At 39.1% G+C, this 16,031-nt stretch overlaps 1 protein-coding gene across 1 annotated transcript; it reads left to right on the plus strand.

Annotated features, from left to right (window-relative positions):
- The first annotated feature begins 2,110 nt into the window (after nt 1-2,110).
- Nucleotides 2,111-15,625, plus strand: LOC127633215 (26S proteasome non-ATPase regulatory subunit 11B). The gene is made up of 14 exons (XM_052112142.1): nt 2,111-2,259; nt 5,800-5,901; nt 5,990-6,186; nt 7,085-7,142; nt 7,225-7,419; nt 7,499-7,643; nt 7,963-8,023; nt 8,148-8,210; nt 8,308-8,433; nt 8,850-8,885; nt 13,320-13,371; nt 13,666-13,808; nt 13,984-14,018; nt 14,163-15,625. The coding sequence occupies exons 1-12, from the start codon at nt 2,169-2,171 to the stop codon at nt 13,806-13,808; spliced, it is 1,269 nt and encodes a 422-aa protein (XP_051968102.1). The 5' UTR covers nt 2,111-2,168; the 3' UTR covers nt 13,984-14,018; nt 14,163-15,625.
- Nucleotides 15,626-16,031: the final 406 nt, after the last annotated feature.

Below are 16,031 nucleotides of genomic sequence, written 5' to 3' on the forward strand. Positions count from 1 at the left end.
CCTCAAAGAATATAAATTAAAAAAAATATATAAATATATATAAATTATAAACATATCAAAAAGCAGATATTTGCATAGTATAGTTTGGTTATTTTCAGTATAATTGCTTATAATTTCACTCTGTGTGAGTTAATCAGTGTCTGAATTTCTTTCACAGATTATTCTTGACAAAACATAAAAAGCCCTAATGATTTGACAAGTGATGTTTCTGCTATCCTTTACATAAAGTCAGCCAAAAAGACACAAATAGCAACAAAGTATTGTTTTTCATAACTTAATTCTGTGCTTCTGTCTGGCGTTAGCAGTACACAAGGTCTCACAAGGTGTGAGATCTGTGTCTAATATTATATAACGTAGGCCTACTCAAGTACCCAACAATGCTTTGTGAATGCATTATGCAAATCACTGTACATATATGTACATATAATCACTGTATATTTACTGTTTGACGATTTTATACACACTGCTGTTATTTTCTGTTGAAACTCTTAGTTATTTGCAGGGCTGGATTGGTAACCTGCATTGGGCCGACGCACTTTGGAGCTGATTAGGGGCAGGCTGGCCTTCGGCAGAACTGGGCAGGTGGTGGGCCGCCTGCGAAACGGGCCGAATGGGCACAAAACGGTGCCACGATTTGCCGAAGGGGCAAATCCATATGAATTTAAACCATCAGCTTTGAACACAGCCAGGGTAAAGTGCACATTATCTTTGTTTTTGGAAGTGTTTTCTGAATCAGACGCTGTTCTCTGTAGTCTTTCAAATTAAGGCGCTGCACTTGTGAGACGCAGATTCCCTGAGCGCGCACTGGAGTGCTTGTGCTCACGCTACTGTCTTTCAGCACGCATTCGGTCGAACAAATTGTATTTCACATAAGGCTAACAATTGCATGGATTTAGGTATCTCAAAATAAATAATAGATTTTTTTTTATCTTGGGGCCCTTTGGGTTTAGAGGCCCCTGGGCAAAGGCCAAATCTGCCCGGTGGTTAATCTGTCCCTATATGATTACATTTTTTATTTTGTATAACAACAAACAATTGTGTATTACAAGTACAAAGAAATAACATACATTTGTTATAGGCCCTATACGTGAAAATAATTTATAGGCTACTGTGCAATTTATGTAGGCCTAGTCTTAATCCTCTGCCCAACCATGAATTATGATCCAATTGTTATATATTTAATACAACAGCTATATCATTAACTGCATAGAAAATTACTAGAGAAATTCAAAAGAATCATTCTGTATAGGCCTACTAAATCTTAATATATGTTTAGTATCAGCTGAAGGGAATAGGTTTCACCCGTGAACAGAAAAAAGTATGCTATGTTGGAGTCACTCTGAGTGCTTCATGGACGTGGAGAATAACTCTTCCCTGGTTTGCATATCTAAACATTCCCAAGAACAGATGATTAACATGATGCGTCACTCTGAGGCAATGACATTGGGTTGAAGGACAACCATGGCCCTACTCTCTATAGGCGACCGCATATAACAGCAGAATTTTTACGGAGGTTTTCTGCATTGGTGTCTCCCCATCACCACCTTCTGGCCATATAAGATAATTTCTTTACAAATGAATTCTCAATACACAGCATGGTAACCTAGGTGCTAAATAAATTATGATCTGATTCTCAAATAAAATACAATGAATGTAATACTGAAATAAAATAAAAATATTATTATAATTATTGTTATTGTCTGTGGGAACACAGAAGGAGACATTTAGTAGAATGTCTAAGATGCTCTTTTCCATACAATTGAAGTCAATGGGGATCCGGGGCTGTCAAAAAGGGAAAAAAGAGAGAGAAAAAAATCCTATCATTAAAGAACTCCATACGCATGGAGTATGGACTCATGCACTTTATTTCATGTCTTCCAAAGCCGTATGATAGTTGTGTATGGAACAGAACACAATTAAAGTAATTTGGGATTGGAACAACAGGAGGGTGAGTAAATTATGACAGATTTTTCATTTTGGGGTGAACAATCCATTTAAATTCTGGAGTTTAGCCCACTTTCCTTCCTTAGATAAAAAAAAAAAGAAAATAAATAGTGAATAAAGACGACAAAACCCATGCTACCACCGCACGCGAATACGTACGTCTACACGCACTTCCGGTTGGGTTCGCAAGTGCTTGTGGGCAATGAGATGTTTGAAAAGGGAAGATGGCAGCTGCGGCAGTGGTGGAGTTTCAGAGAGCTCAGTCTCTTATCAGCACAGACAGAAACGCTTCTATCGACATTTTACATTCAATAGGTAAAACCTCTTCAAAGCCTTTTCTAAAGCTTTACTTCTTACTCTGCATGTCTGCTCTGACGGGTTTTAGTATTGTTTGAAAGCTGGGAAACCATGAGCCGGTGCTGACTCACGGCACTGTGCGTGCGTCTCTAAATCTTGTGAGGTGCCTACCGAGACAGCGTTTTTAGGTGTCAAAGCGTTAGCATCGAACTTCGAACCAATACTGCATTTTTGAGTGTCATAAGCATGTTTGAAATTACAAATCGAGCGTTAGAAGGCGCCTATGATTCTATTAATACGGTCTTAGCAGGCAGCTCTCTTGGTTTTGTGACCCGGCCAGTGTGTGTGGACAGTTAGCTTGCGATTTTAGCCACTCATCCAGGCCAAGGCCCAACTCCCAAATAACTGTTACTTCAGTTACATTTCCAATATAACTTGGCCTGTGGCATTTTATTGAAAATTGTGTAATTTTAGTTTTATGTTTCACAACCACACCAAAACAAGCGTTGACGTTTCTGCTTTGGCTGGCGTAACATTGGCTGAAGTTTTTGTTTGTTTGTTTGTTTGGCTGCACAAACATCTTTAAAAAAACATTATTCATTTGGATCATATAGAAATATAGATTGATACTCTCTAATTAGATCATGTGATCTAAATTTAAGTAGTTTGATAGGAGAGTAAAGTGAGAATTTAGCTTAGATCTGTCATGTGAGCCCTGCTTTTAATGACAGCTTGTGTGGACCAGCTGTTAATATTTGTTGACTAAATGACCTGTTGAGTTTCTATCATGGCATCAACCTTATTAGCCTCTGAAATGTTTTATTAATATATTTATTTATTTTTGATCTGTTTGAATCATGTTGATAGGTTGTTTATTGGTTTCAGCTCTGATTATTTTGATATAAATATCTGTTTGCTGTTACTTGATCTTTAAAGGAATGTTCTGGGTTCAGTACAAGTGGTATAATGTTGATTACCACAAAAATGTCTTTATGCTTGTTCCATCTTTTCTTAAAAAAAAAAAAAGAAAAGGAAAAATCGAGGCTACGGTGAGGCACTTACAATGGAAGTGAATGGGGCCAATTTTTGGAGGGATTAAACACAGAAACGTGAAGCTTAAAATAAAAATAAAAAAACCCACTTACATTAATTTTTCTTTTAAAACTTTTGTATTATTTGAGCTGAAAAGTTGTTTATATAGTAATTTTTACAGTAGTTTTAGGGTTTGTTGATATTACATTGTCGTGGAAATTAAGTTGTAAAATTGGCTGTATCTTTACACAGAAAAGGTTAGTAAGGGATTTTATCTCACAAATCATGTTTACACGCATATTGTTTTATCTTGTTGCTATACTTTTGAAACTGTGACTATTTCAACGTTCAAAAATTGGTCCCCATTCACTTCCATTGTGAGTGCCTCACTGTAACCTCGATTTTTGCTTCTTTTTATAAAAAGAAAAACATGAATGATTAAAAAAAAATAATAATTCCCCGCGGTAACCGACATTATGCTACGAATGCTATTGATTAAGCTTAACCCGGAACATTTCTTTGTCTAGTCTTAAATATATATTTTGCAAGTAACTAACGGAAAGTATGTCTCACTATCCTTGAAAGTATTATTACTTTTGTAAATGACTGGATTTTGTTTGCATTAATATAGAAATGTTTCAAGGAAGTGTTGCTTGCAAAGGTTTTCAATGGCTTTTTACTATGACATTAGTTTAGGTATTAAATGACTTTCGTTGTTTGGTATTTGTTATTTTGTTGTAAGTAACTAGTAAGTCAATTAAAATGTTTATATCCAGTTTCTCTCTCTCTCTCTCTCGCTCTCTCTCTCTTTCGTCTTTCCGTGACTTTCTTTAACCTTCAGGTCAGCTCTCATAAATCCATGGATGGTTGGTCATGGGCTTTTCCTGAGTTAAAAATAGTTTTCGGTAGTGGCTGACGTACACGGTCATCTACACACGTTAAGTTGGTTTATTGCATAGTTGCAGTTAATGTATTAAAAAAATTTATTAGTTATGTAGATATATATTAGTGGTATACCGATCACATAATTTGAGGGCACTGCCGATCAATATTATTTTAATACAGTGATTTGCTTAAATTGAAAATGGGCATGAATAGTTCTGTTGTCTCTATCAAAGATCATTGTGATGCAGTGGCAACCAGTAAACACCATGAGAGCATCACACAGCAGAGATACGTAAAAAAATAAGAGTGTGATGAGGAGGAGGGCGTTGCCTGGCCGTGATGGAGCATGGCTGGCGCTGAATCGGCTAATCAGCAGGAGAGCGAGATAAAGGGCAGCCAGATACGGCGGTTCGAGAGAGGGAGAGAGAGAGAGAGATGCAGGCGGCCTCATGTTATATAATTTGTATTTGCATGTTTATTTATTGTTTCATTCTTTTTACATATGATGACAATATCTTTGTCCTCCCCAAGCTCTAACTGTACAGCGAGTCAGAATTTGCCTTCTATGAGGGCTGTAGCTAGTGGGGTGAAAGGTGGTAACGATTCGAGGGGCCCAACGGTCCAGGTGGCCCTAAAACAAATTCTAAACTGTATGTTTTAATAGGAAAGGGGCCCAGAGCAAATACAGTCAGGGGGCCCAGATTACTTTGCTTCGGCCCTGCCTACAACAGTATTGTCTCTTGAAAATGGGCACCTGACAAGTTATACGCATGTAATTCTGGGTTCGATTTTGATCACAGATTTAAAATGAAGAGTGGCAGATCTATTGGTGCACCCCTATTACACATTATGTTTACATGTTTGGATGAACAAGTAATGTTTGATCATCTAAGCAACTGGAGCATTTTGAATTCAACTTTTAAAGCTCTTTATTCTCCATTCTACTTGCCCTTATGTTTACCATATTTCCATTGTGAGAATGCAATGTCATAACCACTGGTTTGTATCTCGTTGTATCATTTATTATGCAATTTTTGTTAGTTTACTGTGAAAGTTTAGTAAGGGTGATGAAGTGTAGTTCAAAAAGCCTTGTAATTTATGTTGGTGCATGGCACATTGTTGTAACTTTTTTTTTTTTTTTTTGCTCTTCATCAGCGGTGGTTAGAATGTCTTGGTTGTCCAGCCGTTTGATAGGTTTGACTTCCTCTGTAGCGCTTTAAAGTAAAAACATCTCAGTAGAATTCAAATGGGTCACAGAAGTTTTGTGGTCTGTGCAGCAATATCAAGTAAAGCCCAGACTAAGTTGTGCAAGTGATCCGCTCTGTGCTGTACTGTCTCTGCCGCACATATATCGAGAGAAGCCTGGTTGACATCTGCGCACCTTCCTAAAGAGGTACTACAGAGCAGATAATTGGAGGGTTTCTGCGAAGGTTCACACAACACAAAATTAGTCTTCAATTGCACCACGCAGATGCGTGCTTCAGAAACCTATAGCACTTATGCAGCATTGAATGCAAGATGAATGTCGTTGAATTTGCATCGGTGGCCCAAAATTATCTTTTGGTGGGCAAAAAATAATCAATGCTGAAAAACCCTGGTCTTAGTTACTGCCTAACTCTGTTCTCATTTTGGCTTTTTAAGTGAGACGAGATGTTCAGCAGGACGATGAAGAAGCGGTACGTGTCAAGGAGCAGAGCATCCTGGAGTTGGGCTCTCTCCTGGCTATAACGGGACAAGCTGCAGGTGGGAATCATTATCCAGTGAGGAAGCCCTGTCGTCTTTTGGAATGCTTTATCTTTTTGTGACATTATCATTCTCATGTTTTTTTAAGAGCTTGGAGGCCTGCTGAAGTTTGTGAGGCCGTTCCTGATCTCCATAAGCAAGGCAAAGGCAGCACGGTTGGTGCGCTCACTCCTGGATCTATTCTTGGACATGGAGGCAGCCACAGGCAAGGAGGTCGAGCTGTGTCTGGAATGCATCGAGTGGGCTAAAGCTGAGAAGAGAACCTTCCTCAGGCAGGCCCTAGAGGTAACCATGAAGAAAAATGGTTGAGCATCGGCCTTGATCTGTCTGTACAATCAGAGCTATTACATGGTCCAATGCTTTTTATAAACGGATTGTTCCAGCTTTGAAATCTGCTTGGAAAAGTCATGTTCAGAATTCGTTGTTGTAAAATAACGGAGACACACACCCGTGACGCACACTATTTGAATTCTATATTAATGCAAAATGATACAAGAAACCGTTAAAATGGTACACAATTCATAATTCTGCTTATGAACTGTTTAATTTGGGAGAAATGTTTGAGCTTGAATTTTGAGATTGATTATTTATTATTGATTGAAAATTGGTGTCTTTATCAAACTGCTGTTGCTACTGTTTTATAAAAGCCTTAAGCCACTTTATAAGTTCTGGGCTGTATGACAGTATATACTGTGCAATGATAGAAATGTGTCAACAACTAGAATTTCTTTTAATTTTTTAACAGCAAACAGAAAGCTATAGCCTACTCCGAAAACATTTACTGACATATGCTTCCAGTGTTTACAGTGTTACTAATTTTTATGGGAATTATTTTGTTTTAATGTGAATTACCAGCAAAAATATCTATTGTGATGTATACACGTCATATCAAATTGCGCAAACTATAATATAAGCTTTTGGTCATTCCACCCTCCGTACACTGAAGTGTTTGAGTGAATTTACCATGACTTTGCATTGCCGAATAACACATCTTAAATCTTGGAAAGCCCCTTAAATGTAAGTAAGTGTTGCATAATTTTACCTTTAACCATCTGTAAATGGTTTATTTACTTGTGTCTGTTTAATAGATTTTTTTATGATTTCTCTAGCAGTTTATAACAATATAATAAATTATAGATGTTCCTTTTCTCAATATGCTTTTTTTTTTTTTTTTCTTCTTCAGGCTCGACTTATTTCACTGTATTTCGACACCAAGAGATACCAGGAAGCACTACAGCTTGGTAAAATGATTGTATAAATCAAATGTTTATATATGACTTATTGTCTTGGACTAAGATAACAAGCTATATTCTGTCTCCTCAGGCACCCAGTTGCTGCAAGAGCTAAAGAAGATGGATGATAAAGCTCTGCTGGTGGAGGTTCAGCTGCTGGAGAGTAAAACCTACCATGCCCTCAGCAACCTTCCGAAAGCCAGGGCTGCACTTACCTCAGCCAGGACTACTGCCAATGCCATTTACTGTCCCCCAAAACTCCAGGCAGCACTTGATATGCAGTCAGGCAAGTCTGTTAATTGATCTTCAAGTTCTTTTTGAGATTGGAAGCGTGATGTTTGACCATTTGTATGTTTTCACTCCAGGTATTATCCATGCTGCTGAGGAAAAAGATTTTAAAACAGCCTATTCTTACTACTTCGAGGCTTTTGAGGGCTACGACTCCATTGACAGCCCTAGGGCTGTCACTGCACTCAAATACATGCTCCTCTGCAAGATCATGCTCAGCTTGTAAGTGAGAAGTGCTTTCAGTTTATCACTGTTGCTGTGTGGGAAGCCACATGATAATACAACGCTCATTGTAAATGGTGATTTATTATGTAACGCTGCCTTACCGAGTTATACTTGGGCTTTCATTTCTTTTCAGTAAAATGAATCTCCATAATGCATTGCCCAAACTTAATGACTCATGTGTTGCTTAGACTAAAACAAGTTATATGTATTAATAAAAATAAGGAAATAGAAAAGATATTGATCTATTAGTATATTATTGATGTTTTTCCTGTTAATTACTGTAGTTACTGATATTTTGCTATACTTTGTCTTTCAGGCCAGAGGAGGTACAGTCCTTGACCAGTGGTAAACTGGCTCTACGATATGCAGGAAGACAGGTAAGAACTAAAAAACAGTGTCTCTCTTTAAAACGCTGTAAGTGTAGTAATCAATTGAAATGTGTGCATTTTTGTCTATGACGTGCAGTCTTATAGTTGTGCCTTGTGCTGTTTCCTCCATCAGACCGATGCACTGAAATGTATAGCACAAGCCAGCAAGAACCGATCATTAGCAGATTTTGAAAAGGTGAGATTTTTGTTTTTTATTGTCTGCAATTGAAGATATACATAGATGTGTCATGTTCAACTTTGTGTATGCTTGCTTTTTTTTTTTACACATGAAGGCCCTGACAGAGTACACAAAAGAACTGAGGGATGACCCCATCATCAAAACGCACTTGGCCAAACTTTATGACAATTTGCTGGAACAGAACATAATTCGGGTCATTGAGCCTTTCTCGAGAGTACAGGTAGTGTGTGTGTGTGTGTGTGTGTGTGTGTGTGTGTGTGTGTGTGTGTGTGTGTGTGTGTGTGTGTGTGTGTGTGTGTGTGTGTGTGTGTGTGTGTGTGTGTGTGTGTGTGTGTGTGTGTGTGTGTGTGTGTGTGTGTGTGTGTGTGTGTGTGTGTGTGTGTGTGTGTGTGTGTGTGTGTTTTGTCTGTTTTTACACTTTATCTGAGCTGATGTTTCCGTATTGCCTCAAACATTTCAACTGGACTTTCACTTGTGTTCTTTTCTTCCCATCATACTAGCAGTGCTTCTCTATGCAACTGGACAAGCGTTGACATTTATGTTAATAATACAAGGAGTCCACATAACTCTTGAGAGATATAACTTAGTTGTCGAACCAATTTCTTACATCTCTTTCATCTTTTCTCTCTTTTCTAGATAACACATATAGCAGGTCTCATCAAACTCTCAAAGGTACGAGCTGTTCTTTTCTAATGTTGGTGCCAGTTAAATAAATGGTTACACTTAATTACTATGGTTTTTGTAACCACACCATATTTGTAACAAACTATATAAAGCATTTGTAAAGCATTAGTTTATAGTTAATTTATAATTTAGCAATTCTTTTTCCTATATTGTTTATAAGCTACATACAGATAGTTTGTTATTAGTTTATATTCACTGTAGCAAACATTTTATTGTCATTTGTTTAATACATTTCTGGACAAAATGTTCGTGAGTGCGCAAAGCGCTACGACAGTGCGCAGCGTCTTATCCAATTTTTGTGAACGCACTAATTCTAAGTGCAATTTTCGTGCCAGTGCAAAATGCCGTGGGTGGGAGTGTTTACGCTATTGTGGGTGTAGGCGTGCAAACTGTGGGTTTATTGTATGTAAATGAAGTGCCGCAAAACAATTTGCAATTTGCTATTTCCTGAGCAATAGGTCATTGTTCGAAGACGTTTTATGCCACCTCTTGACTCCGTACAAAGTTCAAATTCAGTTCCTGTATTTGCATTTGGAGATTCCTCCAACAGGTGGTAATAAAGTTCATGTCCATATTCTGAAAGTGCAGAACATCAAATAATGTCCCTGACAATCGTAATTTTTTGGGGGTAATCGCTTGAGATTTTTATTACTTGATTGAGGCAATTATTTATTTTTATTTTTATTATTACTTTTATTTTTATGTTTGTATTATTGTCTATTACAATTGTATTTATGATTTAATTTGTAGCCTACTAGTAATTTTCCACCTGTTGTTGAGATGTTTGAATACAATTTTTATAAATGTGTTTTTTTTTAACCAAATCAACCGGTAGAAGTGAAGTGCGTGCTGATACAGTCACAGTTAATACTAGCCATGATTTGTCAGTAGATGAAAATGATTAATAATACTTATGTTCTCTGTCATTTAACAAGAGCGTACATCCAAATTCAGAACAGAATCAGTTTCTATACACTTAAAAGGAGTGTTTCACTGTCATAGAAATATGCCTGGCATTCATCAAGGACGCAGTTAATGCAGATTTTCTATTCTAATTCATTGCATACAGTCCATTTACACTACAAACTATGAATGTGCTGTCTGTTTTTATCACTGCTGCTTGACAGGGTATGGACTATTTAATAGGATGCAGACAGTGAAAATCCCTGAGAAGAACATCAGAATTCAATTACACCTAATCCAGCCAATTTGCACATGCTTGCATGAAAGTGCCAAACGTTCATGGCCATGCCCACTGACTTTGCCTATGACTTATGGCATAGCGCTGCACTTAACTCTAGCACTCTTAAAATAGGGCCCTATATATATATATATATATATATATATATATATATGTATGTATGTATGAGGTTTCTTAATGATTTTTAATTCTTGATAAATATCTTGTTAATCATGCCTAATTAATACTAGCAATCATACATACAAGGAATTGGATATACCTTTATACTTAAGTGTTCCAAAAACAGTAAAACACATTAAGGCAATTAATGATTAATAAATGTTGTAATAATCCATATATAAATATCCAGTTCATGACATAAATGAATGCAAATTTTGAGGGTATGCAAAATGTACGTCTTCTAATGGTGCTTTCACATACAATGCGAAGAGAATTTTCACCTCATTGCTCGTGTGAGTTTAACCACAGCTCTACTCCGAGCTCCTCACGGATGACTGAGCTCCTCATCCTATCTCTAATGGAGAAGCCCGCCACCCTTCTGAGGAAGCCCATTTCGGACGCTTGTACTCGCGACCTAGTTCTTTCGGACATGACCCAGCCTTCATGACCATAGGTGAGGGTAGGAACAAAAATTGACCGGTAGATCGAGAGCTTTGTCTTCCGGCTCAGCTCTCTTTTCGTGACAACGGTGCGACAGCGAATGTAATACCGCCCCCGCTGCGCAGATTCTCCGGCCAACCTCCCGCTCCATTGTCCCCTCACTCGTGAACAGGACCCCGAGGTACTTGAACTCCTTCACTTGGGGCAATACCTCCTTCCCTACCTGGAGTACGCACTCCACTGGTTTCCTGCTGAGAACCATGGCCTCAGATTTAGAGGTGCTAATCCTCATCCCAGCCGCTTCACACTCGACTGCCAAGCGATCCAGTGAGAGCTGAAGGTCACGGACCGATGATGACATGAAGACAACATCTGCAAAAAGCAGCGATGAGATCCCCAGCCCACCGAACCGCACACCTTCCCCACCCCGACTACGCCTCGATATCCTGTCCATGAATATCACAAACAGGATTGGTGACAAAGCGCATCCTCCCCACATGGAATGAACTCGACTTCGTGCCGAGGAGCCGGACACAGCTCTCGCTTTGGACGTACAGGGATTGGATCACCCTAAGAAGACCCCGTACTCCCGCAGCACCTCCCACAGTCTCTCCCGGGGGACCCGGTCATACGCCTTCTCCAGATCCACAAAACAAATGTAGACCGGATAGGCATACTCCCAGGCCCCTTCCAGGATCCTTGCGAGTGTAAAGATGTAGTCCGTCGTTCCACGGCCAGGACGTAAACCGCATTGTTCCTCTTCAATCCGAGGTCCGACAATCGGCCGAACCCTCCTCTCCAGCACCTTGGAGTAAACTTTACCAGGGAGGCTGAGAAGTGCAATACCCCTGTAGTTGGCACACACTCTCTGATCCCCCCTTTTTGAAGAGGGGAACCACCACCCCGTTCTGTCACTCCTTAGGCACTGTCCCAGATTTCCACACAATGTTGAAGAGGCATGTCATCCATGACACCCCTTCCACATCCAAAGCTTTCAGCATTTCTGGTCAGATCTCATCAATCCCCGGGGATTTGCCACTGCAGAGTTGTTTGACTACCTCAGTGACCTCCCCCAGGGAAATAGAATCTGATTCCCCCATCAGCCTCCGGCTCTGCCTCTAGCATAGAGGGTGTGTTGGGATTTAGGAGTTCTTCAAAGTGTTCCTTCCACCAACCAATAACCTCCTCGGTTGAGGTCAACAGCGTCCCATCTTTGCTGTATACAGCTTGGATGGTTCCCTGTTTCCCCCTCCTAAGGTGGCGGACGGTTTTCCAGAAGCCCTTTGGTGCGAACCGAAAGTCCTTCTCCATGACTTCTCCTAACTTTTCCCACACCCACTGCTTTGCCTCCCTCACAGGCGAGGCTGCAGCCCTTCGGGCCTGTCTGTACCTTGCAACTGCCTCCGTAGACCTCGGGGACAACAAATCCCGGAAGGCCTCTTTCTTCAGTCGGATGGCTTCCCTGACCACCAGTGTCCACCATGGTGTTCGAGGGTTACCACCCCTTGCGGTACTTAAAACCTTGAGGCCGCAGCTCTCCACTGCGGCTTCGGCAATGGTAGCTTTGAACATTGCCCACTCCGGTTCAATGTCCCCAATCTCTGCAGGGATGCCTGAAAAGCTCTGCTGGAGGTGTGAGTTGAAGATCTCGCGGACAGGGACCTCCTCCAAATGTTCCCAGTTCACCCACACTACTCGCTTGGGCTTCCCAGGTCTGTCCAGAGTCTTTCCCCACCCCCTGAGCCAACTCTCCACCAGATGGTGATCGGTTGACAGCTCTGCCCCTCTTTTCACCCGAGTGTCCAAAACATATGGCCTCAGATCCGATGACACGATTACAAAATCGGTCATCGACCTTCGGCCTAGGGTGCTCTGGTACCACGTACACTTATGAGCATCCTTATGTTCGAACATGGTGTTTGTTATAGATAATCCATGACTAGCACAGAAGTCTAATAACAAACATCCACTTGAGTTCAGATCGGGGAGGCCGTTCCTCCCAATCACGCCTTTCCAGGTGTCCCTGTCATTTCCCACGTGTGCGTTGATGTCAACCAGCTTCACTATGGAGTCCCCTACTGGGGCCCTATTCAGGACTCCATTCAGGGTCTCCAAGAAGGCGGAATACTCTGAACTGCTGTTCGGATATGCACAGACAACAGTCAGAGTTTCCCCACCACAACCCGTAGGCGAGCGACCCTCTCATCCACCGGGGTGAACTCCAATGTAGCGGCGCTCAGCCGGGGGCTCGTGAGTATCCCCACATCCGCCCGTCGCCTCACACCCTGGGAAACTCCAGAGAAGAATAGAGTCCATCCCCTATCCAGGAGTACGGATCCAGAGTCAAAATTGTGCGTTGAAGTAAGCCCCACCAGATCCAACTGGTAACGCTCCACCTCCCTCACCAGTTTGGTACAGTGAATTTAAATGAATAACATTCTATTTGTTTGTAGCTTGATGTGTATTGCAGCTTGCAGTCTGAGCACCATAAACCAAAATTATAAGATATGAAATAAGTTGAATATTATAAATGTCCTACATTTTTTCAATTGATATATGAAGATTCATATAAGCACACTAGACATAAAAAGCTCTGTCTGGCTTTTTATTGTGACCCACAGGGTGATGTTGAGAGGAAATTGTCACAAATGATCCTGGACAAAAAGTTTCATGGTAAGTCTAATTTGTAATTATTTTATATTCAAGTAAAATATTAGTTTAATCTTTTTATTGTTGAGCATTACAGTTTTAACTGTGACACAACACAGCGTTGACCTCGTTATTTCATATTAAAGAAGCTTGTAATCGTTTTTTTTAAAGATTTATAATTAAAAATGTAGCAAAAAGACCAAGAGAAAATAAAAAGTAAATCTCTCCCCAAATTAAGTCTTTCTTCACCACTTAACTAAAATGATAAGAGGTTGAAGTCACTCCAAATATGTGGTATGCGTTTGTCTGCTATTGTAGGTATTCTTGACCAAGGTGAAGGAGTGCTGATCATATTTGAGGAGCCCCCTGTGGACAAGACTTATGAAGCAGCCCTTGAAACCATACAGAACATGAGCAAAGTTGTGGATTCGTTGTACAACAAGGCTAAGAAATTAACATAGGTGAGAAACTGTAAATCATGTAATGCACACATTGACAATTATTTTAAAGTCTGTATGAATTGTAAAGTTTGTCCTTTAAGCATCTTAAGCCTATGTCTGTTTCTGAAAATTTGTTAAATATGTGTCTAAGATAATTCATAAACCTGTTTCAAATGTTTTTTTTTTTCTCTCACAGAATAAATGTCAGAAGCTGCTGCTGTGTGAAATGGTGTGTGAAATGGGTGTGTGTGTGGGTGTGTGTGTGTGGGTGTGTGTGTGTGGGTGTGTGTGTGTGGGTGTGTGTGTGTGTGTGTGTGTGTGTGTGTGTGTGTGTGTGTGTGTGTGTGTGTGTGTGTGTGTGTGTGTGTGTGTGTGTGTGTGTGTGTGTGAGTTTGCCTGTGTGTGTGAATGTGTGTGTGGTCAACATGTGGAACTTTTTCTCGCAGCAAAAAGGGACAACATTGAGCAACACTCACAAAATGCAACAGGATCTACTTTGTTCCCCACTTGAGAGTTTTTAACGTTTCTTTTCTTTCAAATGGACAATATCATCTATATGATCTTCTGAATTTGATCTCCTCTGTATCTCTCACCAGGCCAAGACAGGCCATCAGGGAATGTTGTACAACTACAATACAATCCTAAAATGTCATATAGAAATGTATAGCTCTTCTACATTTAAAGTTTTTTAATTACATCAACTTTGTGATACAGACTCTTGGGTTTCAGTTATCTGCGGTTCATCGGTTGTTTGCAGCAGCACATATCTTTTATTCCCCTTTTCTGATTTTATGTATGCAAGTTCTATCTGATTACTGTGGATGAGAGATTCAATGGTTCTTGGCAGTAATGGTTTGATAGGATTTGTGGAAGGCTCTATAATAAACAGTTGCCAATCATATCACGCATTATAAGTTCATTTGATCATAAGTATTGTTTGCCGTTTACTTTTGCAGTACACTGTCTTTACAGTTTTGTATATACGGTTTACTCTTTGCCAAGTAGGGTGGTTATAATAAAAGGCCCCAATACCACAAAGGTTTTAGTCCTCTTTGGAAAAAATACAGCTTTCCCAAAACACATTTTTTTCTGCACTAAAGTTTATTCTTTGTTCATAATTTAGCTTGTTCATTGTTTTTCTGATGCTTCTCAGATTAGTATCTCAACGTAAACACTCTTTCTAGTTTGGCAGCAATACAACATCTTACTGTATCCGTTCAATACCCTCAACATTGTAGTTTTTTTTTTGTTATTGAAGAGAATTTTTAAATTCAATGTTTTGTGCATGTTTTTTTTTTTTTTTACTTGATCTCATTGCTTTCCCAAACATGTATACATTCATTTGTCCTTTGGAAAGTTAATTTATGTCCTTTTCATTTATTCTGTTTAGTGTGCAATTATAAGTATTGAAATAATTAATTTAGGTGGGAAAATGGGGTGTTTGAGTTCTTGAACCTCAGTGTTGATTTGAGAACTTTCTGCATGAGTTTGTGATTGATATGAAGTGCCAGTCTAGAATTAATCAACAATTTAGTGGGAGATTAAATACTTTTGAAAAGTAAGGGTTTTGTGCCTAAAATCAAAAAGTGGATGCCCACCAATGTTCCTCCACCCCAAGCTCAAATTCAAAAGTCACTCATTGACTTCTCAGTCAGAGCCTTAAAAAGCATGATAGTCAGAGTTGAAAAGGAGTACTAACAATTGTTCACAGAACTGAAAAAATATTTTTTTAAATGCATATCTAGATAGCATGGTGCAATTTTTTTCCTGATTAATATTCTGATTTGTCATCCTTATCCAATGTATAACCACACTCATTGATAAAAAAAAAATCCCAAAACAAAAATATTGTGTTTGTTGTAGTTGAAACAGTATAACATGTACAACCGGGTTATGTAGAAAAAACAACCACCACATAATTTATCTAATTTTCAGATGGGTTCAAATAAATTCAGTTGAGTAACTAACTTTTTAAGTTCAGATAAAAGTTAATATCTTGTTATAAAGATTTTTTTCTTTATATAAATAAAATGACACATTTATAACAAGATATGTAATAAGTCCCTCTCACAATTCTGAGAACACAGCCTGTGATCTTTTTTTGGTATATAATATTCCATATTCTTTAATAAAAATGCCATTAGCAATAAAAAAAAATAAAACGCCAACTATATAACTGTATATTAACTAGTTAAAGTAACGGCTGTGAATATTACAGTTTCCTTTGATGCATTTCTATATGTA

The sequence above is a fragment of the Xyrauchen texanus genome, chromosome 40, assembly GCF_025860055.1.
Source record: "Xyrauchen texanus isolate HMW12.3.18 chromosome 40, RBS_HiC_50CHRs, whole genome shotgun sequence".
NCBI classification, from domain to species: Eukaryota; Metazoa; Chordata; class Actinopteri; order Cypriniformes; family Catostomidae; genus Xyrauchen; species Xyrauchen texanus.